Source organism: Muntiacus reevesi, chromosome 6, assembly GCF_963930625.1.
Source record: "Muntiacus reevesi chromosome 6, mMunRee1.1, whole genome shotgun sequence".
NCBI classification, from domain to species: Eukaryota; Metazoa; Chordata; class Mammalia; order Artiodactyla; family Cervidae; genus Muntiacus; species Muntiacus reevesi.
In genome coordinates, this window is record NC_089254.1 from 106,001,331 (window position 1) to 106,027,841 (window position 26,511).

The window sequence follows — 26,511 nt, forward strand, 5'->3', positions numbered from 1 at the left end:
GCTCGGAGCGCTAACGTGAGGTGCCCCCTTCTGATTGGCTGTGCCGCGGCCTCCAATCAGCGGCTGCCACTCGGTTTGCCGGGAGCGCACAGGCTGAGAGAGGGAGCTGGGGAGAACAAAGGCGGCGGGCCGGGACCCGAGGGGCGGGGCCGGGTTACGCCTCGGGCAGCGATTGGCAGGCGACGCGGCGGGCGGGGCCTGGGAAGCGCGAGCTGGGCGGGGCTCCAGGCGGCTGAACTGGGCTGGAAGAACACGTGTCCTTAGCGGAGCTGGGGCAGAGGGGACATCTGAGCTTACCTAGGGAACCCCGCGAGGCTCAAGGGCTAAGCGGAGGAGGGGCCTGAACTAGTATGTTGGTGGAAGACAGAACGGGACTCCCCAGTCGGCTCCCTGTTAGTGATCTTTTTGATTTCTGCTTGAGCGACTGAAAGTTTGCGTTTCTTTCCTGGCTTAAAACACAGATTGGCTTTGGGGGTGGGGGGTTGCTTGCAGTAAAAGTGAATCCAGAACTAGGATTTGGGAGAAACCTTCTTCTTTCTAGGGTTTTATCTAGGAAAAGGCCATCAGGTGCGTGTCTAAATTCTGCTTCATGTTATCAATTTCTCTCCTGATTTTCTGCAAAAGTGACATATCGGATAGACAGTTTAGCGGTTTCTAGAATTCTAACTATAGACTTCAGGTTTTCCCTCCTGACAATTTAAGAGGAAAAACACTGGTTAAGATAATGACTTTTGTATGTAGAGCCGTGATGTGTCTCGGGGTTTGAGGTTTCTTTAACACCTGGAAATTCATATACCTAAAGAGTTACAGAAGACAGGTCAAAAACCAAAACTGGAGAGTCTGGAAGTATTTTTCTGTGTATACAGATTGTCAGGAAGAAAGAAAACTAACTACTCAACAGGCTTTAGCAGTTAGAAAGTTTTATTAAATTTAATTAATTTCTATCCACCTACTGAATCTGATAGTACCCCTCTCATTTTTTTGTAAGGCAGGAAGACATTATTTAATTAACTTAAAGGACAGGGTGAGTATGCACTGATTTGTCAGAATGCTATGCATGTAGAGTATCAAACAGTTCAATATCATTTTAAGAAGCTCTTCAAAAAGATAGTGTCCCAACCCAACCCAGAATTTTTTTCTTGGTAGTTTTCTCTGAATCCTTATGAAACTGAGGATTTGGAATCCCGTTTGTCCAGATGTGGCACAAATACTTCCAATTTCACTAAGACGCTTTGTTGATGCAAGGTATGAGAAGAAACCTCTTAAAATGCCATATATATATGTGTGTGTGTGTATATATATCTATGTGTACACACACATACATGAAATCAGTATCATATTACTTATGAAATTAAAGTAATATTTACTTAAAAAAAATTTAGTGTATGACGGCAGCTTACTCAACAGCAAAATATTAGTTTATCAACTTGAAAAACTCCTTGGTTTTTTCTTTATCCCCAAATCTCACCCAATTTGGCTATAGAACAAGTAAACTGGGAGAATCTGTGTTCAGGGAGAGAGATTTTCCTGATTATCTCCAAGATCTTCATAGCTAGTTGTGAATAGAGTAAGGCTTCCACAAACAGCTGGCTCCTGGTTTGTCCCTAGGGCTGCCATTTAACAGTTAAGATTATGTTTACAGTTCAGCTTGAACATGTGCTTCAAATGCACTCTCTAGAGAAGTGGCCTCTGGGGAAATAATCCCCTCCATCTAGATAGTCTCCAGGTGGATCTGTGACAGTGTCATTACCAAGCTTGGCACTTGTGTCAGTTTTCACAAGCCAAGAATATAGTCAGCAAGCTGTAAACTGAAACCGGGCACTGCACATCTGCATGCCCTGAATGCACGAGGTGGACGGTCCGTCTCTTGGGGGACTTAACCCCTGTGGGGTGAATCCATTTCTTCTCTGTGCTGGAGAACTCAGGAATGGTCCTGACTACCCTCCGGTGGTTCTAATACAGTTCACTTTCAGGAGAGGGGAAAAGCTGACGTTTTCGGAAATAAAGGGATTCATTTTCAGAAAACTCTGCCTCTTCAGGTAAACACCACTGTAGCCAAAGATACAATTAGCATGGACTTTTCTACATTTTTAACTTAACATCACATCATACTCATTTCTCCCACGTTCCTACCTTTTTTTTTTTTAAAGGAGCTGAGCTCTTTCTAGAAGGGTCCCCCTTGAAGTCATAACCACTGAACCACCAGGGAAATCCCAAACAGATTATTTTAGTATTCAAGTTTTATTGTCACTAAATGTTAGAAGTTCGAGACATTTGGGAGCTATTACTAAAAAGACCTATGCCCTTTGTGGAAATTAAATAGTAAAACTTAAAGACAGAATACTTTTATATTAGAAGCAAAAAATATTCAGTTTGCTGTGAAAGGTAAGGAGTAGAGGTTCTGGGGTCAGACTGCATGGTCTTGAGTTTAGACCCTACCAACTTTATTTACTCATTCCATATGTATTGAGTGACAACTGGTTTTCAGTGTGCAGACTCGCACATATATTATCATCAGTTCAGTTCAGTCGCTCAGTTGTGTCTGATTCTTTGTGACACCATTGACTGCAGCATGCCAGGTTTCCCTGTCCATCACCAACTGCTGGAGCCTACTCAAACTCATGTCCATTGCATTGGTGATGCCAGCCAAACGTCTCATCCTCATCCTCTGTTGTCCCCTTCTTCTGCCTTCAATCTTTCCCAGCATCAGGGTCTTTTCCAAGGTGTTGGTTCTTCGCATCAGGTGGCCAAAGTATTGGAGTTTCAGCTTTAGCATCAGTCCTTCCAATGAATGTTCAGGACTGATATCCTTTAGGATTGACTGGTTTGATATCCTTGCAGTCCAAGGGACTCTCAAGAGTCTTCTCCAACACCACAGTTCAAAAGCATCAATTCTTCGGTGCTCAGCTTTCATTATAGTCCAACTCTCACATCCATACATAACTACTGGAAAAACCATAGCTTTGACTAGATGGACCTTTATTGGTAAAGTATTGTCTCTGCTTTTCAATATGCTGTCTAGGTTGGTCATAGCTTTTCTTCCAAGGAGCCTCTTTTAATTTCATGGCTGCAGTCACCACTGCAGTGATTTTGGAGCCCCCCCCCCCAAATAAAGTCTCTCACTGTTTCCACTGTTTCCCCATCTATTTGCCATGAAGTGATGGGACCAGATGCCATGATCTTAATTTTCTGAATGTTGAGCTTTAAACCAACTTTTTCACTCTCCTCTTTCACTTTCATCAAGAGGCTCTTTAGTTCTTCGAGTTCTGCCATGTGGGTGGTATCATATGCGTATCTGAGGTTATTGATATTTCTCCCAGCAATCTTGATTCCAGGTTGTGCTTCATCCAGCCTTGCATTTCGCATGATGTACTCTGCATAGAAGTTATATAAGCAGGGTGACAATATATAGATTTGACGTACTCCTTTCCCAATTTGGAACCAGTCTGTTGTTCCATGTCTGGTTCTGTTAACTTCTTAACCTGCATACAGATTTCTCAGGAGGCAGTTCAGGTAGTTAAGAATTTTCCACAGTTTGTTGTGATTCACACAGTCAAAGGCTTTGGTGTAGTCAATGAAGCAGATGTTTTTTTGGATTTCTCTTGTTTTTTCTATGATCTAGCAGGTGTTGGCAATTTGATCTCTTGTTCCTCTGTCTTTTCTAAATCCAGCTTGAACGTCTGGAAGTTCTCAATTCACATACTGTTGAAGCCTAGCTTGGAGAATTTTGAGCATTGCTTTACTAGCGTGTGAGATGAGTGCAACTGTGAGGCAGCTGGAACATTCTTTGGCATGGCTTTGAGATCCCACATGCCGGGGAGCAAGTAAGTCCATGCGCCACAATCACTAAACCTGTGTTTTAGAGCCCAGGAACTGCAACTACTGAGCCTTCACACCACAACTGCTGAAGCCTGTCCATCCTAAAGTCCATGAAATTACAAAAACACAAAACAGACAAAAAGAATTCAGTGATGAATTTGGGACTTTCCTGGTGGTCCAGTGGCAAAGACTCCCACTCCCAATGCAGGGGGCCCAGGTTTGCCGCAACTAAGAGCTTACCTGCTGCCACTAAAGATCTCACAGTGCTGCAAGGAAGATCCTGTGCAGCCAAATAAGTAAACATTTTTAACTTAAAAAAGAATTCAGTGAAGAATTTTAAGAGGGAGAGTGCCACAAAGTTTTGTTTTCATTTTATAAAGATCACTCTGGTGGGCACCTGGCAGTGGAAACTGACTGGAGTCAGGAACACCAGGTAGGAGACAGTCTCCTGCTAATCCAGGTAAGAGATGGTGGTGGTAGCTGGGATGAAGAAAAATATTAAAGGAATATTAAATATTATATATTTAATATTAAATTAAACACTAATATTAAACATATTAAACATTAATTTAAATTAATTGTTTATAATTAAATATAAATGTATAAATATAAGTTAATATTAAATTTATTATTAAACATTAATATTAAATATAAATATTAAATATTAAGGAATATTAAAGTGATAATGAAGAACTGAAATCTTTGTGTAAAAATTGGTGATTGACCAAGATGTAAAGGGGAGGGGAATGAAGAGACAGTAAGGCAGCTGGTGGTACCTTTCAATGAGATAAGGAACAGACAGGAGGAACGTGTGACTGGCAGGCATGGACAAGGGGAGGAGTGAAGCCAGGAATGACTTCACTTTGGGGTGTGTTGAGTTTAATACTGTGAGGCATCCAAGAAGAGATATACAGTAGGTGAGTGTGGGCTTGGAGCTTAGGAGAAAAGCCAGTATATGATGAGCAAGTGAAGTGTGAGTGGACACTTCATGGAAAGAAAGGGTGTTGAGGGAGAAGAAAGTGGAACATGAAAGTTTGGGAAACAACATTCCAGGGATTGTCAGAGGACACCAGAGAGGTAAGAGTAGTCATTTTGCTATGAAGGAAAAGTTTCATGAGAAAACAAAAAGACAAGGAACAACAATGTATATTAGTTTTTCAACAAGAGAAAAATACCTTTTAAGTACCTCACTCCTCATGAGGTATTTAAAAATAGTAATACATGTTATTTGTGGAATATTTGGAAAGTACAGGAAGGAATAAAGAAATATAAGAAGGAAAAAAATTCCAAAGATTACTTCTGTGAATGCTGTGGTTTATCACTAATCTTTTTTTCTGTCAGTGTGCATATACAATAAACATACCCATGTTTTCTTTTACAAACTGAGATACTATGAATCCAGTCTTGGATGCTGTTTTCTTTTTCCATTAACATTATATTTGAAGCATTTCCCCACTTTCATTGGTACTTTAAAATAATTGGATAGAATACAAAAATAGGTATGATTTTCTTTTTTTGGAAAGGAAAACCATTTTGGAGAAAAGTAGGAGGAAAAAAATCTTCCTTTTAAAGGTAAAGCTTACTCAGACTTAAGTTATACCACCTTGCCCTTGATATTATGCTGAATATCACTGACAGGACAGAAAACCCAGGTGAGTAGTTCTTTCTTACTTTTTAAAAAATTTGGCTGCACCGGGTCTTAGTTGCAGGACGTGGGACCTTTTAGCTGTGGCACTTAGAATCTTCAAGGCAAGCGAACTTGTTGAGGCATGTGGGATATAATTTCCTGACCTGGGCACCCTGCTTTGGGAACACAGTCTTAGCCACTGGACCACCAGAGAAGTCCCAGAAAACCCAAATGAGGAGATGATCCTTTTTAACGAGGGGAGGGCTTTGGACTGAGGCAAAGCTAGATTTGCATCCTGACTGGATGTGTGCAATAAATGAAATAAGTATAATACTTACTGGGGACTTTCCAGGTGGCGCTAGTGGTAAAAAACCTGCCTGCCAACACAGAAGACGTATGAGATGTGGGTTCGATCCCTGGGTCAGGAAGATCTCCCGGAGAAGGAGATGGCAACCCACTCCAGTATTCTTTCCTGGAGAATCCCATAGACAGAGGAGCCTGGTGGGCTACAGTCCAAAGGGTCGCAAAGAGTTGGACATGACTGCAACAACTCAGCAGGCATGTAACATATGCCACCTGATAAGATGCAACGAGATAAACACAGCATCACATCTTGGCTAACTCTCAGAAGGCAAATAAACTGAACCTAATCATGAAGATACATCAAGTACACCCAGATTGAGGTACAGTCTACAAAATAACTGCCCTGTAACCTTTAGAAGTATCAAGGTCTTGACAGCCTAATGCTGTCGCTTTTTTCTAGAAACTTATTGAGGGCTGAATACAAGCAAGTTGCAACATCTGAATTTTTTTTCTCCTTGCCAGCTCCCTAATGCTCCATATTAGTATGCACATGGTCTAAGTCCCAAGGCACTAGAAGTGACAGCTACTACCTAACAAAGACTGTCACCTTCTCAGCCCAGGACAGTCATTACTACTTTCACACTACTTTTTCTATGCAGCCAAATCCAAATTTTAGGATCAGTTACACACAAACCCCCATCCTGTTAACAATTTCTATGTCTTTTAGGACTCTCCATTTTGTAAGAGAAAATGCAATTCCAAGATGTTTTAAACGATAAGGAGATGTTACTGGTTCACACATGTGAAGAAACAGGGACAGAATAAACTTAGGAACTGCCTAATACAGAGCTCAAACAATGTTACCAGGATGAAGTTTCCTGATCTCTCAGTTCTGCTTCTTGTGTATTGGTTCAGCATTTCTTAGGGCTGCATCCTTCCTCGTTCATATCCATCACGAAGAAGAGTGTTTTCCCCCATGTAAATCATTCTCAAAGGATGAGGAAGTTATAACACAATTCTCAAACAGCAAAAGTATGGGCAGTTTTCTCCTCTCATAGATGGCATATTCTACCTTTAACATCAGCACCATCCGCATGAAAACTTTAAGTGGATGATTTTCAGTCCAGTTACACTCTTTCACCACTATGTGGATGACTCAATCACTGTTGAATCTTCAACTGCAAAAGTGACTTGAATAAAAATACATGTGACTTTAAAAGACACTGGATGGGTAGGTCAAGTTTCTTGTTAAAGGCTGACCAAGTAGCAAACAGAAAAGTATGGAAGACTTGCTGAGACTTGCTTATCCTTTGATTTCATGAATTACTCTCAAATTTTCAACAAAACACCTCCTGCCTACAGAGGTCAGTCTCCTCCATACCTCTCATCACACACACGTAAAATTCACTTTGCTGCTTATCCAGATCCTCCTACTCCTGTGCTCAGAAACAGACTGCCATGTCATCAAAGGGCACTACCGCCTGGACCCCAAACACATTTCTTTCTGTCTCAGTTCAGTTGCTCAGTCGTGTCCGACTCTTTGCGACCCCATGAATTGCAGCACGCCGGGCCTCCCTGTCCGTCACCAACTCCCGGAGTTTAATCAAACCCATGTCCATCGAGTCGATGATGCCATCCAGCCATCTCATCCTCTGTTGTCCCCTTCTCCTCCTGCCCCCAACCCCTCTCAGCATCAGGGTCTTTTCCAATGAGTCAACTCTTCGCATGAGGTAGCCAAAGTACTGGAGTTTCAGCTTCAGCACCAGTCCTTCCAATGAACACCCAGGACTGATCTCCTTTAGGATGGACTGGTTGGATCTCCTCTCTGTCTCAGTAATGTTTAAAAGCCTTCTACTTTTGTTTGTATCAGGCAAGAAGTTATGACATAGATCTTGAGAAGCCAGACTTTCCAACATGCAAAATGGGCAAGGCTTGGATGACCAGAAAGAGCTTGTGATGGTTTTTCTGGTCATCTTTCCAAAATTTAATGTTTGTTGCAAACAAAGCAGATTTATAACCTGACAGAGGTGGAACATTCAACATATAGGCCCTTGTTTTACAGGAACATTGAGGGGGCAGGGGATTCATAAAGAAGTCAGTCACTGGAACTGCCAGAGACACTCATTTCTAACTGGAGAAACACAACTTGAAACAAAGAGCCTGATTCAATAAAAACATTTGAGTACGTCGCCTAAGACACAGCCAAGTAATTATATATTGTATGGCGTAGTTGTGTAAATGTGTTAAAAAACCATGTGATAAAGGACACACAGAACTGTCTTCAACATTTCCTGTGAGAAATCTGAAACACATTTATGTTTTTAAGAAAGTTACATTTACAGAGACTTCTACAACTGCTAGTTTGTCTCCACTAAAATCAAACTTAAACTGAAAACTATTTGCCCCAAGAGCATATTAGGAATGTCAGAAAGAAATGATAAATCATCCATGATCTTTTCAAGGCCATTTGCACGACAGAATCAAAACACCCCTTTCCCCAAAAGATGACAAAGGGGACTAAGGAAAAAGTCCTCTAGCTTCCTGACAACTTGAAATATGTGACACAGAAGCTTAATTAAGCAGCCCCAGCCCAAGAGAAACAATACTGTCAGTATTAATATTTACTAAAGGAAAAAAGCCCCAATAAACATTAAATTTGCATGGAAGGGAAGGGAGGAGAGCACAGAACTGGAACTCAAGAAACAGGCTGTATTCTCAATCGTGAGCTATGTGACCTGGGGCAAGTCACTTCAACCTCTCTGTAACTCCCCTTCCTCACCTCTACAATGAAGGAATTGGATGATGATCTCTAAAGATTCTATTCTAAATTCCATTTTTTTTGTTAGTGTAGAATACAGTAAGAAATTGTCCTGTTCCTTGAGAAATATTAGTTTCGACTTTAAGTATCTGGAACCTGAGTTACTGTCACCCCTAGGGATCTTTGAAAGATTTGAAACTAAAATAAGAGTTGCAACCGTCATTATCGTTTTCTAAAGAACTACACTCCCTACAATTGCAATTTATTAATAGTATTATACTATATGCCCCCTATGGGATCTCTTTCTCTTTCTCAGCCGTAATTCCTTTAGCTCTTTCTCCCATGCTGTATCTTTACCAACAGTACTCCCAGCACACAAACTGAGCTTCAGAGAAACAGAAACATTCAGAAAGCCCTGGACTGACCGTAAAGTCAGTGGCTGTGCATAGGCCTCTTCCATTCATTGATTCAACAAGTTTTCCCAACTGGGGTCACACACCACATGGGTAACAAAGATTTTTTTTAAAAAATCACTTCTCTGCTTCAAGGAACTTAAGTGTCCACGGCTGAGAACACAGATTTCCCTGCACGGCCCCCTCTGGGCAACACACGAACTCGGCTGAGGCTGCAGATTTCAGTCAGTTCGAGCATCCAGGACCGTTGCCTCCTCCTGGCCGGCTCCCGCCGGAGCAGGCTTTTTTTCCCCTCCTGCGACCGCGCACTGCTCCCTCTGCCAGGCTGAGAGGTCGCTGCTCCCAACTGATGATACCTGCAGTCTGGGTAGCCCGAGATCCGGAACGTGGCCGCTGAGCCAACCACCGGCGTGGTGCCGGGCGGGATTCCAGACCTCTGCCGGACGCAAGGTCCCCTTTTCCAAGGCCCGGCCGCTGCTACTGCCGCTGGGAACCAGGCTCTAGCTGCCGCCAGTGGGTGGGAGGGGCGGGGAGGAGGGGCCTGCAGCCCTCCCCGCCCGTTGCCCTGACGACATGCAGGCCATCCTGGGAACTTTGTCTTTCTGGTCCGGTTTAGGGACTGGGATCCCACAGCGCCGCCTGCAGGCAGGAGGAGTCAAGAATCTCCAGAGGCATCCTGGGAGCGAGGTGCCTTCAGCTAGCTGTTCAGTCGCTAAATGCTGTCCAGCTCTTTGCGACCCCAAAGACTGCCGCAAGCCAAGCTTCCCTGTCCTTCACTATCTTCCGGAGTTTGCTCAAAATCATGTCCATTGAGTCGGTGATGCTATCTAACCACCCCATCCTCTGCCGCCCCTTCTCCTTTGGCCTTCAGTCTTTCCCAGTATCTGAGTCTTTTCCATTGAGTGGCTCTTTGAATCAGGTGGCCAAAGAACTGGAGTTTCAGCTTTAGCATCAGTCCTTCCAGTGAATATCCAGGGTTGATTTCCTTTAGGATTAACTGGTTTGATCTCCTTGTAGTTCAAGGGACTCTGTTTGCCATGAAGTAATGTGAATAGAGGTCATGATCTTAGCTTTTTTAATCCTGATGTTCATCCAGCAGGTGTCCATGACTCCCAGAATGTCTTGACTGGGAGTGCTAAAATTTAAACTCTGGCCTCTTTCTCCTTTGATAATTACACAAGGCTGGACCTAAAATTGATAAGCATATAAATCAGGGATGTGTATCATGTGTAAGGTTGTCCCTTTTCTGCCTCAATTTTTTGGTACTCCAAACTACTCCTTGTCCATTAAAAAAACTAATCAGTAGTTGACCTCATAAAAGACACAGACATTTTTATGTGGATTATTACAATGGAGACAGTCCTTCAGACAGCTCTGAAGACTTTCACCTGTCAGAAGTCAAAACACAGTTATACAGGTTTTTGAGACAAAGGGTTATACATTAAAGTACTGTAATGACAATTTATATATAGTCCAACAAGGCAACTAGTGGGTTATTGTGACCCCTTAGAGGACAGAGAAAAGAATATTAACTCCTGAGGAGTTACACTGCCGGTGCCAGGAGGAAACTGGGTGCGGATTTAGGTGGGGATTTTTGGCGAGTTAGGCACTCCGTGTCCTCCAAGGGGATCTAGTTAGTATGTAATGCAGGTGCACAATGCACTCTAGGCGGGTGGAGAAACGGCAGGGGGAGACTTTTTTCTGGCTACGTGGCATGGCATGTGGGATCCTAGTTCCCTGACCAGGTCACCCTGAGCAGTGGAAGCTCAGAGTTCTAACCAATGGATGGCTAGGAAGTCCCCAGGGCAGAGAGACAGTTTGGTTTAAAAACATTCTTGCCCTGTCTTAAAAATAACTATCTCATTACCCTCTTCAGGGCTTCCCAGGTGGCTGTGATAAAAGAGTTTGCCTGTCAATACAGGAGATGCAGGATCAATCCCCTGGAGCAGGAAACAGTAACCATCTCCAGTATTCTTGCCTGGAAAATTCCAAGGACAGAGGAGCCTGGTGGGCTACAGTCCATGGGGTCTCAAAGAGTCAGACATGACTTAGTGATTAAACACTACCACCACCACCAACTGGTTATCTAGCTGATTCTCTCAGATGTTTCAGGTATAAAATCATACGATGCATTCCATAATGTTAATAGCTCAGCAGTGATCTTCTTGATTTTAATGGAAAAAAACTGTTTAAATCATTCTGTCACTAATATGATCATTGTTGGGCCAGTCATATTTATTCTTCTTCTGTGTGCTGTGTGTGCTTGTGTGCTTAGTCGCTCAGTCGTGTCCAGCTCTTTGGGACCCCATGGACTGTAGGCCGCCAGGCTCCTCTGTCCGTGGGGAGTCTCCAGGCAAGAACACTGGAGTCGGTTGTCATGCCCTCCTCCAGCTGATCTTACCAACCCAGGGATCAAACCCAGGTCTCCTGCATTGTAGGTGGATTCTTGCACTCTGGTATCATTTTCATTTGTCTGAATCACCAGGGAAGCTCAAGAATACTGGAGTGAGCAGCCTATCCCTTCTCGAAGAGAACTTCCCCACCCAGGAATTGAACCAGGGTCTCCTGCATTGCAAGCAGATTCTTTACCAGCTGAGCTACCCAAGAAGCCCATTCCTTTGTAGAAGACAGAACTTTTCTTTTTTTGGAAGTCACAGATTCCACCAGATTGTAATAGCATTGATTTTTTTAGAAATTTTGGGTAGGAAAGGAAGAGAAGTTTTAGAAACTTGTGCTTAAAATAATACCTTCTTTCCCAGAAATCCCTCAATTCTTCAGGACAGCACTCTGGTATCTTTTTCATTTGTGATGTGGGCAACCTGGAGTACTTGGGTTTAGCTGGGTGGCGCCCTTTTCCTCAACTTCCTCCACAACACTTCCAGTTTCTAATAAGATTCAAACACTCTGGATCTTTTCCTGTCTCTGAGATCCTCCAATTCCGTACAAATTTAACATCTACTTAGTTGTGCCAGGTCTTAGTTGTGGCACACAGGATCTTTGATCTTCACTGTGGCATGCAGGATCTTTAGCTGTGGCATGCAACCTCTTAGTTGCAGCACATGGGATCTAGTTCCCTGACCAGGGGTCGAACTGAAGCCCCCTGCATTGGAATTGCAGAGTCTTGGCCACGGGACCACCAGGGAAGTCCCAAGTCAAACCAGTTCTAACAGGCACTATGTGAGAACACCAAACCAGAGGCCTTGGCCTTCAGTCTCCCTCAAAGCTTCTACCTTATCACACCCTTCACCTTCCCTTTTCCCACAGAGACCCCTCCTCCTCCTCTTCCTCCTGCTCCATCATCTATATCAGGGCCCCTAACCCTTCTTTCCTCATGCTTGTGAGGCTGGCTGCCCCGTGGTCACCGCTGACATAACCATGTATCTCTAGTGATTACGTGTGTGCTCAGTTGAGACTAAGTCTGACTCTTATCCAACCTCATGGGTTGTAGCCTGCCAGGCTCCTCTGTCCATGGGATTTTCCAGGCAAGAAGACAGGAGTGGGTTGCCATTTACTCCTCCAGGGAGGATCTTCCTGACTCAGGTATCGAACCAGCGTCTCTTGCATTGGCAGGCAGATTCCTTACCACTGATCCATCTGAGAATCCCATAAACCTGCCTAAATCATATCACATCTTAATGTTATCTAATATTATTATATAATATCTAACACAAATTTGTTAGTGTCTGTCACATAGGAGAGTGTGCTAAAATCAATTAAAGATTTACTCTGACTTGAAGTTCTATTTTGTCACTTAAAACTGAAGGCCTTCATCCTCGGATACTCTCATTATTAATGGACTAAGGGCTACTTGGCTGAAGCCGGGGTTATCCTTCAGTAACATTTTCCATAGTTGAGTCCTGCAGAACTCTATGTCCACAGATCATAGTGTTGGGGTAGGGGGGAGACGGGGGAGAAAGGAATCCCAAGATCAAACAAATTCAGAATATTATAATACATAATGTCTTCCTCTTGAGAATCATAGATTATGTGTATGTAGGAGGAAACTGTTTAACTTAAAGTAATCGGCCATGTTATTCTTTTTTTCCCAGAATATCTTTGGATGCAGTGCTCCAGAGAAAAATCATCTATGAACCATTGCTTTTTTTCCCCATCTTTTTCTTGGCAGTGCCTCAAAGCTTGTGGGATCCTAGCTCCCCCACCAGGGATTGATTTTGGGCCACGGCAACGAGAGCATATGGAATCCTAACCACTGAACCACCAAAAGATTCCCAACCTCCCAATCATTGCTTTATGATAATGTCCATTACAGTCTACTGATGTCTTATTTTCTGTCATCCTGCAGAACTGCAGGTCAGCCATTCTTTTACATGAAACATGAACCCTCTAAAGTCAGGAATTCTTTGGATGGAGTACAACTCTCTCCCTGAGGTATACACATTCTGTTCTCATGCAACCTGCACCGATTGTGACAAATGGGGTGTTTTCCTATATTTCTATTTGCATTGTTACTTTGAACGTTTGTTTGAAAACTCTACACAGAACTGTTCTTGCCTGTCATGCTTCCTGCTTAGCTTTATTACTTTGTCTTAACTCAAGGCTTTAGTCATCTGCCTAGAAAGTCACTCCTGGAAATCTCATGCACTTTCAGTTGCAAACAGCACCTGTGTTCTGGAACTCCCAAACCTACCTCCTGTCTCTCTCTCTCAAATAAATTCTAGTCCGGAGGAGGGGGGGGATAAATTAGGAGTTTGAGATTCATATATACAGCAAAAAGAACCTAATGTATAACACAGGGAACTATACGCAATATTCTGTAGTAACTAATAAGGGAAAAGAATCTCAAAAAAATAGACACACACACACATATATCTATGTATGTATAACTGAATCACTTTGCTGTACACCTGAAACTAACACATTGTAAACCAACTACACTCCAACTGGGGAAAAAAAACAACCACCACCAAACTCCAGTCCCATACGACTTAGCACCTTCAGTTTTTTCTTCAACCCAGCTTAACCAAATTTTTCTTACGATTATCATCTTTCCCTTAAGGGTAACTATGCATAATCACTGTGGAACCTGCTATGACACTCAGCATTCACAGCGACACACCCCGATTCGGAGAACTCATTTTATTGCTATTAGCTTCAAATAAATGAATCAAAACCAAATCCAGTATCATTTCAGACCTGCAACAAAATTCACTGGATTGAACCCCCTGCTTATGTTCATACTATGAAGAGAAGAGCTGACATTTAACAGCCATCCCATGCTTTTGAGAACAGTACTGGAGGGCTTTCCTCCTGTCTAAATTCAAGTAGGGACTTCAGAGTTAGCTTATTAGCATGTGGTGGGAAAATGACCCTATAAGATGGTGGGAAGAACAAATACCTCTTTTTATCAATGGATAAAAAAATATATATTAATAGCTGGTGATGTTTTAAATGAGAGAATCTTTGTGGTTTCTCCTATTCCTAACCTGCATTCCATTCTTGCTCTGTCTTACCAGATGTGGGGTTCGGCTGTGGATTCCCAGGCAACACCGACTCGGCTGACCGCTTTGGGTGCCCTCCTCGGCCTCAACTCCAGTCGGCCTCGATCATCGCAAACAGCTGGCTGAGCCTTTTCTTAACGTCAGGCTCTCTGCGGACACGGCAGGATTTCGCGTGCACTCGGACGTGTTCGGCCAGTTTCGACTTGTAAATGAAGCCCTTGCCGCAGTCTGCACAGGCGAACGGCCGGTCGGGCCGGTGGATGCGCTGGTGCCGGAGCATGTGGCCCCTTTCCCGGAAGTTTTTGTCGCACTCGGGGCAGCGGAAAGGCCTCTCCCCGGTGTGCAGGCCCTGGTGGCTGAGCAGCTGCGCCTTCAAGCGGAAGCGCTTGTCGCACTGGGGACACTGAAAGGGCTTCTCGCCCGTGTGCGTCCGGACGTGCTCCACGAGCTTGGACTGCTTGGCGAAGCCCTTGCCGCACTCGCAGGAGAAGGGCATCGGGCCGCCGTGCAGCAGCTGGTGCGCCTTCAAGTCGGCCTTCACGCGGTAGCTCTTGCCGCAGTCGGGGCACAGGAAGGGCCTCTCGCCCGTGTGCAGGCGCCGGTGGCTCCGCAGCTGCCCGTGGAGGCGGAAGCGGCGGCCGCAGTCCGGGCAGCCGAAGGGCCGCTCGCCGCTGTGCACGCGGAAGTGCTCAGCCAGCTTGGACGGCCGCGTGAAGCCCCGGCCGCACTCGGCGCATTGGAAGGGCCGCTCGCGGCTGTGCGTGCGCTCGTGCGCCTTCAGGATGCCCTTGAGGCGGAAGCTCTTGCCGCATTCCGCACAGCCGAAGGGCCGCTCGCCGCTGTGCACCCGCAGGTGCTCACGCAGCTTGCACGGATGGGCGAAGCCGCGGCCGCACTCGCCACACGCCAGCGGCCTCTCAGCGCCGTGCCGCAGCCCGTGGGCCCGCAGCGGGCTCCTCAGGCGAAAGCCCAGGCCGCACTCCGGACCTGGGCAGGGCGGCTCGTGAGAGGGCGGCTGCCAGTGGAGCCGCAGCCGCCCGCGCTGGCGAAAGGCCAGACCGCACTCAGCGCACCGGCAGGGCCGCTCCGCGAGGTGCACGTGGGTGTGGTCGGAGACCCCGCACCGCCGGGAGGGACGCCGGCGGCACGCGCCACAGGAGGACGGCCTCTCCCCACCAGGGCCAGGCTCGATGGCCTCCGGGTCTCCAGCCCAGCTGCCACACGCCTGACCAGCCAGGTTCGAGCTCGGAGGGAGCTCGGCCTGCTCGGAGGCTGCCCCGGCGCCCTCTCTCGGGGAGACGGGCCTCTCCACGCCCGGGGGCCCCCGCGAGGCACTGTCCTCGCAACCGGGGCACGGGGAAGGCCGTGGTGGCGTCAGGCTGCAGCCGCACGTCTCTTCACTTTCGAGGCCTAGCGGGTGGCTCTCCTCAGCCCCGACCGCCAGGGGGCTAAGCAAGGGCGGCTTCCGACGGAAGCCCCGCCCACATCCGAGGCAGCGGAAGTGAGTCTGTCTCCGAGGCTGCTTTGCCTCGGGTTGTTTGCCGAGTTGCTTCCAGGCCTTTGAGTGGCTTCCCTGGTGCCGCTCTAAGAGGTTCTCATTCCAAAAGCTTTCCCCACACAAGGCACAAGACTGCTGGAGGCCCTCCCCTGAGGCGGTTTCCTGGAAGCCTGGGAGACCCAGGGCTCTGGGGCTTGCGATTCTGTCTCTTTGGGCGGGTTCACTGGAGCTGTGGACCGCTGGGAGTAAAGGCCGAGTGTTATGTCTCTGTGGGTTCACGAGGGCGACGGCTTGGTCAGGCCTGAAGGAAACATCTTCACTTTTTCCTGATAAGGGTTCAGAGGAACGGTGGCTCTGAAGAGGATCTACTTGGAAATGGTAATGAGCTTCTTCTGAACTCACAGCTTGTTGGTTTCCTGAAACTGAAAACAAGATTCAGTCAGTATCCCAGCCTGTGTCATGGCTAAGGCTTTTGTGATTAGTGGTGGAAACCTGAGGTGGCCCAGGAGCCCAACTTCCACTGAACTAAACCAGCAGCTCCTTTCAGTGGGGGGCAAGTTCATGACCAGGAGAGTCATGAGTCTTAGCTTAGGACTAAACTGAACAGACCTATCTTAGAATACTACTGAAAAGAGGACACTTAGGTCACAAGTGTAGGGCCTAGGCTCTGGCATCAGACTGGGTTCAAATCCGGTCTGTTCACTGTGCTGCTTTTGTCAAGCTAATCTCTGGCTTCAGTTCCTTATCCTGTAGAAATGGAAACAGCAATACATAACTGTTATGAGGACTGTATGAATTAATGTGTGTAAAGTGCTTAGTGTGGGCTTGGGATGCTGCAGGTACTCTACATGTTCACCATTATTATGACCTGGGGACCACCAGTCTTGTCCCATTTGGATGTGCAGACATTCCTGGTTCAAAAAATAATGACGGTAATGTTCCTGGCAGCATTAAGCCCTGGCTAACACTATGGCTGGGCTTCCAAAGTGGCTCAGTGGTAAAGAACCCGCTCACCAATACAGGAGATGTAGGTTTGATCCCTGGGTAGGGAAGATCCCCTGGAGAAAGAAATAACAACCCACTCCAGGGTTCTTGCTTGGAAAATCTCATGGACAGAGGAGCCTGGTGGGCTACAGTCCTCGGGGTCACAAAAAAGTCGTACACAGCTTAGAGACTAAACACCACCACTATGGTTATGTGTAATCCATGAGCTGTCCTAAGACCAGCTGTTCCTCCCTCCTCACCTCTATTCCTATCAATCTTGTAAAAAGGTTTCTTAGAAGGGCTGATAACAGATGGTAAAAAGTGAAATAATTTGTGAGCAAAACTCTTTATTCTCCTGAAAGAAGCAGCTAAAAAGTAAATTACTGACAAGATTTCTTGGAATGATGTTCCCATTTGACTTTCTCTTTCCTTACTCTGTTAAAGAATCTGCGTGCAATGCAGAAGACCCCAGTTCAATTCCCTAGTCAGGAAGATCCACTGGCGAAGGGATAGGCTATCCACTCCAGTATTCTTGGGCTTCCTTCATGACTCAGCTGGTAAAGAATCTGCTTGCAATGCAGGAGACCTGGGTTCAATCCCTGGGTTGGGAAGATCCCCTGCAGAAGGGAAAGGCTACCCACTCCAGTATTCTGGCCTGGAGAATTCCATGGACTATATAGTCCATGGGGTCGTAAAAAGTTGGACACACCTGAGTAACTCACTTTTTCCTTTCTCTAATACTGACTGTTAAGAATCCAAAAATGTTAGACTCTCTTACCATGATAGGAAACAAAGGAGTTGCTGATTCCCACTGCCTGAAGAATAGCGCATATTTGCTGAGCTCTTATTGTGTTGCCAGGTATCATTTTAACAATCTACATATATCAATTCATTTAATCCTATAATGTAGGTACTTAAATCTTTATAGGTCAAGTGAAAGTTGCTCAGTCGTGTCCAACTCTTTGTGACCCCATGGACTACACAGTCCATGGAATTCTCCAGGCCAGAATACTGAAATGGGTAGCCATTCCCTTCTCCAGGCGATCTTCCCAATCCAGGGATCAAACCCTGGTCTCTCGAATTGCAGGTGGATTCTTTACCATCTGAGCCACCAGGAGAGGATGAATAACTTGCCCAGGTTACCTGGAAAAGGCAAGACCCAGACTCAGGATCCAGAACCCATAATCCTAGCTACTGTGCTTTACTGCCTTTCTCTGGACTATACCAGATGTTAAGCCTCAGTTCAGTCAAACCGGAAGGCAACGTCAAAGAACTGGAACTAAGAAATGTGAATATGATGTCTTAAGGACAGAGCCTTAAGAAATCACTTTAAAACTCACCTGAAAATGGCTGTCCCTCAATAACTGGATCAAAATGCAAATCAGCAGAGGAGCAAATTATGCTTCTTGATTGCTGTGATTCTCCCCATTTCTTAAAGAGCTCTTTCCCCTGCTCAATCCAGGATATTAGTTCTGGTTTGGGAAGTCCATTATCTGTACAGAAAAGTCAAACAGAGTAGTTTGGTTTCCTTCAGCACTAAATTTAGAAGCACAGTAAGTTGTTTTTAAATTTCCTAAATCTACTCCTGGTAAAATATATGAGAAGAGATGTTTGAAAAATATATTCCAAAAAACGGTGTTGGGACAACTGGATATTTATACTCGAAAGAAGTTGGATCCCTACCTCACACCATGTAAAACAATTTAACTCAAAACTAATCAAAGAAGGGGAATAAAAAGGATCAAAAGCCTAAATATAAGCACTAAAACTATAAAATTCTTAGAAGAAAACATAGGAGCGAATCTTTGTGACTTTGGATTTAGCAATGGTTTCTTAGGTATGACACTAAAAGCTCAAGCAACAAAAGAAAAAAATAAACTGGACTTCATGAAAACTTAAAACTTCTGTGCTTCAAGGACACCATCAAAAAACAGACAACCCAAGAACTAGAGGAAATATCTGCAAATCGCCTATGTGTTGTGGGTCCAGTATTCAGAAGAAATAGAGAACTCTCATATCCCAACAGTAAAAACAAACAAACAAACAAACAAAAAAAAAACACTTTAAAAACCGGCCAAGTATTAATATTTGAATAAACATTTCTCCAAAGAAGATATACAACGTAAAGATGCTCAACATGATTGACCATTTAGGAAATGCAAACCAAACACACAATGATACACCACTTCACATCATTTGATCTTGATGCTTGGAACATTTCTTTTTGGGTGGCACAGTATTCGTGACCCGATTATTTTTCTTTCTCTATAGATTCAAGTAACTGGTTCCTCAGTAACAATGAAAACAATGTAATAACTTGGATTAATGTTTTAGAAACACTCCATAGAAACTAGAAAGCTTGATTATGGTAATGAGACAGAATATAAGTATGAGAAATGCTGCAATATAAAAGAAGTGGTCTGGTTGGCAGATGTTGGCAGGAGAAGCAGAGGGAATATAAGATAACTAATTATCTTATAGACTGAAGGGATCAAGAGATATAAAGTTGATGAAACATGATCTAGAAATCTATCATTTAAATTATAAAGATAGCAAATAGAGGCACTAAAAAACTATCAAAATTTGGGAAGGAGACAGAAGAAAGATACACAGTAAGGAGTTAATGCTGTCTAAACTAGATAAACTAAGAAATACAGGTGTAAGCATGGTAAGACTAGAGGAAACCAAAGTAAGAACTAATACAGAAATGATTAAAAGTGATTGCCTTTGAGGAATGAACTGAGTGGGGGGCAGGAGTGGGATGAGAGTGAAGCAAGAGGCTTTTATCATTCATTCTGATTTTTTTTAAAAGTCATATTTAATAATAAAATTATAAAGACTAAACAAAAAGACTAAAAGGAACATCATTAGAATAACTACACAGAAACAACTGCAGTTAAACATCTTAGTGTGTATAGCCTTCTGAAATCACATTGTAGAGAAAGATAACATTAGCTTTCCTGAGGCATATGGACATCACTGTAAAAGCTGACAGGTAGGAACATTGTCCTGGAGGAGGAACTGGCAGCCCACTCCAGTATTCTTGCCTGGAAAATCCCATGAACAGAGCAGTCCAGCTACAGTCCATGGGGTCGCAGTAGGACACAACTGACCACAGCGCGCACACACACACAGAGGAACATCATAGGTTAAAGATACACAGGGTAGTTTATAGATATGGGTAAGGCATGTGTCCATGTGGAAGATCATGGCAACCTCTGAGTATACAGTGATTAAAAGTCCTGACATATGTTTAGTCATCTCTGACCACTTTATATTACACGCTGTCATAAGTATTCTCATGTAGCAACATACACCCTTAAGTAAGGGTTAGGAATAACAGATATTAACGAAAGTCTCTGGGTAAAAGTGCCTGAGTTAATTTCTGAGAAACCTGGCAAACTGAGAAACAGTAGTTATCGAGTGACTGAGACCCCTAACAGGAGCTAATTCCATACCTTAGCCACAGTTAAAGACTTCTTACCTAGAGAAAGGAGAATCTCATAATTGGCTCTCATTACTTGCTTGTAAAGCTCCTTCTGCCATGCCTCTAGATTCTGCCATTCTTGCTCTGAGAAATAAACAGCCACATCCTCAAAAGTCAGAGGTAACTGAAATTATAGACATAATACATACACAGTCATTAGTTCAGTCACTCAGTCATGTCGGAGTCTTTGTGACCCCATGGACTGCAGCACACCAGGCTTATAGTTGTAATTGCTTCAAAACCCTACTTCCTTGTCATCAATTTAAGAGTTTCGTAGTGAACAGTGTTTTTGTCTGTTAGGCAGCTTCTCCCTTGGGAAGAGCTCCTCCCCCTACTCCCATCATGGGGTTCTGTTTGGTGATCACAACCACCCCTTCCACTTGTTTCTCTATGCTTGGTCCAGCTACGAATGCTTATGTATAGAATGGAATTCCTTCATTTTTCCTTTAAACAAAAATGGGAACAAATCACTGTGTAACTTCTTTCAATGTCATCTTCCTAGGTCAATTTATATAGGCAAAATCAGGTTTTTATAATAAATTGCATTACTATATTATTATATATTATATATATTATTATAGCTTTATTAATAAATAATTGCATTATTCATGGATACACATACACCACTGATGACATCTATTTTCCATTTCCTTTATAAATTACCAACAATGCTCTGATATGCTTCTTTATATATGAGTGGTTTTACTTCTGTGGGAAAAGGCTAAAAATGAGAACTACTAAATCAAAGGATAGAAATGCCTTCTATTTACAAGATATCACTAGAATCCAGCACTTCCAAAAAGAATCCAGCATTTAACCCTTGCTAATATAAAGAGACATTTTTGTAAAGAGCCCCTTTGGAATGCCTTGTAGGGCCCACTTAAGAAAGAAATGTAGTTATTGTTTTTGGCTGTGCTGGGTCTTGGTCGCTGCTTTTTCTCGAGTTGCGGTGAACGGGAGCTGCTCTCTAGTGGTGCTTGGCTCTCTCGTGGTGGTTCCTCTCGAGGCGCACAGGCTCTAGGGTGCTCAGGCTGCAGTAGTTGTGGTTCCTGAGATCTACAGCCAAGGCTCAATCGTTGTAGCGCACTGGCTTAGTTGCTCCATGGAATGTGGGCTCTTCCGGGACCAGGGATTGAGCCTGTGTCTCCTGCATTGGCAAGTGGATTCTTTACCACTGAGCCACCAGGCAAATCCAAGAAGAGACATTTCTTTACACCTTTGCCAGCACAGGACGTTTTTAAACTTTGCTTGTTTATTTATTGGCCTATGTGACAGGTAAAAAATTGTATTTCATTGTTTTAATTTGCATTCATTTGTGAGACTTTGCAACCTTATTTCATATTTTGGGGGGGTTCCCCACATATCTTTGTGCATGTCTGCGCTCATCCTTGGCTCAACATTTTAGTGGGCTTTTATCATCTGAATTAACTTTCATACATTAGTGTTAATAGATGACTTGGAAGACTGTCCCTATCCTAAAATTATAAAAGATATTCTGAAATCTTCATAATGTTTTTTATGACTTTATTAGAATGAAATCCTTTTCCATTTGGGACTTATTTTTATATGTATCATAATAAGAAGGGACAGGATTCTTTTTCCAAAGAGATATTCAGCTGTCACAAAACATACTGACTAGTCTATTTGTTTACCACGGATTTGGGATCAATTTTTCATAAACTAGTTTTCCATTTATACTTGGTTATATTTTTGTTCCACTGGTGATTCTGTCTATTCTTACTTGAATACTGCACTGTTTAATTCTTACATCTTTATTGAATGATTTGCCATTTAAAGGGATATGGCCATCACCACCACCTAGATCCTGATCTTTTATTTTTAATTGGAGGATACTTGCTTTACAATGTTGTGATTTCTGGTGTACAACATCACAAGTCAGTCATATATATGTGTGTGTGTGTGTGTGTGTGTGTGTGTGTGTGTGTGTGTGTACAACATCACAAGTCAGTCATATGTGTGTGTGTGTGTGTGTGTGTGTGTGTGTGTATAGCCTCCCTCTTGAGCCTCACTCCCATTCCCCCCCCCCTTTTTTAAAGGAAACTGTCTTGACTTTTGTCTATTTTCTCTTCTAAATTAACAGAGAAAATATTTTGTCAAAGTTATACAAATACTATTGGGATTCTGATGGGAATATACTAAATATATGAATTAACTTTATCAAACTGGATCTCTAAATTTTGAGATCTTCCCATCCAGAAACATCTCTTTTATTTACCTAGATATTTTGTGTTAGTAAAACTTAATTAATGTTTTCTTTATATAGATCTTATGTAAGTCTTGCCAGATTCACTCCTAGGGATTTGAGAGTTTTGGTTGCTACTATGAGAACTGAACCGAGTAGGAACAAAGTGCACACATGCATCCCCTTAACACCTTCTAGCTGCCTGAGATTTAGATTACCCTGTGGTGAGCCCCACCTATTCCCAAGTGGTGTGACAACCTTCCCTTTGAGTTCAGATAATGCTCCTTCACTACTGCACAGTGACTCTAAAGCTCCACCCCTTCTTATACCCACTTTCACAGGCAAACTTCAGATCAAGGAGTAATTTCGACTTTCAAGTCTTAGTATTTAAGAAATACATTTCATCAAGCTAAAATACTTCCTCTGATGGGTCTGGGCAAAGTCAATAGAAAATCTGGAAAAAATTTATCCTTCTAGGTGCCACAAAGAACATTCATGATTCACGAAAAGAAGTCAAAATATTGACATTAACAGGAGTTTGGAAGAAGTTGATTCCAACCATCATGCATGACTTTGAGGGGTTCAAGATTTCAGCAGAGGCAATAACTGCAGATGTGGTGGACACAGAAAGAGAACTAGAATTCAGAGTGGAGGCTGAAGGTGTGACTGAACTGCTGCAAACTTGTGATAAAAGTTTAACAAATGAGTAGAGGCTTCTTATGGATGAGCAAAGACAGCAGTTTCTCCATTTGGAATCTACTCCTGCTGAAGATGCCATTTAGATTGTTAAAATGACAAGAAAGCATTTAGAATATCATAAACTTAGCTGATAAAGCAGTGGCAAGGTTCAAGAGGACAGACTCGAATTTTGAAAGTGCTACCTCGGGTAAAATGCTATTAAACAGCATTACATGCCACAGAGAACTCATTCCTGAAAAGGAAGAGTCAATTCATCCCACAAACTGCACTGCTATCTTAAGAACTGTCAGTCATGCCAACCTTTAGTAACTACCACCCTGATCAGTCAGCATCCATCAACATGGAGCAAGACCCTCCCAACAGCAGTAAGATTACAACTTCCTAGAGGTTCAGATGATGGTTAAGATTTTTAGCCATAGAGTATTTTTAATTAAGGGCTGTAGGTTGCTTTTTAAGACATAATGCTGCTGCACACTCAACAGACTATAGTGTAAACATAACTTTTATACGCCCTTGGAAACCAAAAAAAGAAAAAGACTTCCTTTATTGTGATATTTGCTTTATTGCAGTAGTTCTAAACCAAACACAAAATATCCCTGAGGTATGTCTGCACTTACAATTTTCACTATAAATGTGTTGCATATCTTTTGCATATTTTTGCTGAGATTATTATATTTTTCAGTTTTGTTGTTCTTGTTGTTATGTTTTGCTTTGCTAAGGTCTTTAACAATACCCGAAAAGTAATGATCTCATGAATTCATTTAGTAATCAGCTATAACCTTATGAAATGTATTTCTTAAGCCGAAATTTCGAAAGCCGAAATTACTCCTCCATCTGAAACTTGCTTGTGGAACTCGGTGTAAAAACGCTCAATACGTAAGCTTATAAAATACAGAAAGACATAAAACCTCGATTTTAATAAAACACTAAATAATGTATATACTACTTAGGTCTTTATATTCGACCTCTATTCTTTCCAATGTGTGCTCCTTCCTTCTTACACTCAATACACACTTCAACACATTAGGGTTTAATTCTGACCCTGCCAGCTATCATTTCAACCATTCAGAATCTAAAATTTAAAAAAAACATTTATTCTAAATTCGGTAACTATAATGTAAAACTGATTGAACTTTTAACACCCAGCGCTGGCCCCACACGAATTTTGATGCCTTCCCTCGTCTGGCCCCATGACTCACGGGCGCCCACGGCCCCGACTCTCCAGTTTCACGCTCGGCTTTGTTCAGGGTTTGGCCACGGAGGAGCGGAGGTCACCGGCTCCGTCCAGGGTCCAGTCCCCACGCCGGGCGTCTAGCGCGATCCTCAGACCCCGCCCACCTATCCGCTCCGCGTCCGCCTCGCGAGGACCCCAAGATGCCGACCCACCGAGCCGGAACCCGAGGACCCTCCCCGAGGCCGGGTCTGGGCGTCCGCGCGGGGGGAGCCCGTCTTACCGGAGCCGGCTCGGCCATGGGCCCTCGCGGTCCCACTAGGCACCCGACCGGGCTACCGCCTAGCCAAGCCCCCGGCGGCCTCACGCTCCGCGCCGACCCGCAGGCCCGGCCCGGGCGCGGTGCACGCTGGAACTCGCAGGCACCTCCGCCCCACAGCGCCCCCTGCGGCCGGGAGGAGCGGGAGCCGCCCATTCTGCGCGGACCTGGCATCTGGTGCAAGCTGGATGACCAGTCCTGGCAGTGTGTTGGGAGAGCCAGGGGAGGGACGCCGAGACGGAAAGGGGGTGTGGGGCGGGGAGGGGGGGGGGAATGCAGCGTCAACTGCAAATGGAAGGAGAGGAGACTTGCTCTTTAATGAGATGGAGACAATGAGAGTTAGTGCCGGGGTTTGATTCCTCGCCAAAGCCTTCCCTAGTCAAGGATTAGGTTCAAGATTAGGGGTTATCTGTGAAGTGGTCCCAGGAATCAAGTGAAGGAAGTGAGAAATCAAGGGGGATTAACGAGCAGGTCTCTCCTGTGGGCAACTGGGAGTCCATCTTGCTGGGGATTCAGGGTGCAGGCCACCCCTGAGAACAGTTCTGCCAAGGGCTAGGAGACTCGGTATTCATCCTCAGGATGTCAGGCCGGGGCAAGGCATCGTTGACCCCATGGACTTAAAGTAGGAACATTACTCATAGTCTGTAAAATCCAAGAAAAGGTCTATAACCTAAATATGAAGTGGATCTTAAATTTACTCTGCCTTTCACTTTTAACTGGAGTATAATCTATAAAAATATTAAATCACAGTGCTGTGCACCTAAAGCTAATATAATATTGTAAATCAACTGTGCAGGTGTGTGTGTGTGTGTGTGTGTGTGTGTGTGTGTGTGTGTGTGCGCGCGCGCTCGCGCACGCGCGCACGCGCTCAGTAACTAAGATGTGTCTGACTCTTTGCGACCCCATGGACTCTAGTCCACTAGGTTCCTCTGTCCATTGAACTTTCTAGACAAGAATACTGGAGTGGGTTGCTATTTCCTTCTCCAGGGGATCTTCCTAACCCAGGGATTAGGCCCACATCTCCTGCATCTCGGGCGTTGGCAGGCAGATTCTATACTACTGAACCGCCTGGGAAGCCCAAATCAATTGTACCTATCAGTTCAGTTCAGTCCTTCAGTTGTGCCCGACTCTGTGATCCCATAGATTGAAGCAAGCCAGGCTTCCCTGTCTATCACCAATTCCTGGAGCTTGCTAAAACCAAGGTCCATCAAGTCAGTGATGCCATCAACCATCTCGTCTTCAGTAAAAAGAGATGAGAATGTCCTTCTCTTCTCCTCCTGCCTTCAATCTTTCCCAGCATCAGGGTCTTTTTTATGTCAGTTCCCATCAGGTGGCCAAAGTATTGGAGTTTCAGCTTCAGTATCAGTCCTTCCAATGAATAATTCAGGATTGATTTCCTTTAGAATTGACTGGTTTGATCTCCTTGCAGTCCAAGGGACTCTCAAGAGTCTTCTCCAACACCACAGTTCAAAAGCATCAGTTCTTCTTTATGGTCCAACTCTCACCATAAATCAGTTGTAGTTAATTGGAAAAAAAGATTTAAAACTTTTTCCATCGAAAGACATAATAGACAAAACTATGTTACAGATTGAGAAAAAAATATTTGCGACACGGAATAGCATATAAATACATATAAATAACTGCTTAAAGTCATAAACTACCCTAGAGGAAAATGTGCAAAATTCACAGAAAAGAAAAAAAGTGAGTAGGCGATAAATGCACCACAATGCTCCATCTCATCATTAGTCAGGCAAATGCAATGTGTTTATGA

At 44.0% G+C, this 26,511-nt stretch overlaps 1 protein-coding gene across 7 annotated transcripts; it reads right to left on the minus strand.

Moving 5' to 3' along the window:
- Window positions 1-950: 950 nt before the first annotated feature.
- Window positions 951-24,816, minus strand: ZNF786 (zinc finger protein 786). Of its 7 annotated transcripts, none has more exons than XR_010663696.1 (5): window positions 24,705-24,816; window positions 20,346-20,472; window positions 18,202-18,354; window positions 14,392-16,299; window positions 951-3,920 (listed from the first exon to the last, which is right to left on the minus strand). XR_010663696.1 is itself a non-coding variant. In XM_065939342.1 (4 exons), the coding sequence occupies exons 1-4, from the start codon at window positions 24,720-24,722 to the stop codon at window positions 14,465-14,467; spliced, it is 2,133 nt and encodes a 710-aa protein (XP_065795414.1). In that variant the 5' UTR covers window positions 24,723-24,816; the 3' UTR covers window positions 14,009-14,464. The 7 variants fall into 7 exon arrangements, 1 of the variants encoding a protein (XP_065795414.1); XR_010663695.1 differs by lacking the exon at window positions 951-3,920 and adding an exon at window positions 3,929-10,108; XR_010663699.1 differs by lacking the exon at window positions 951-3,920 and adding an exon at window positions 3,929-10,108 and having other exon boundaries at window positions 20,346-20,432; window positions 24,705-24,799.
- Between the last annotated feature and the right edge of the window lie 1,695 nt (window positions 24,817-26,511).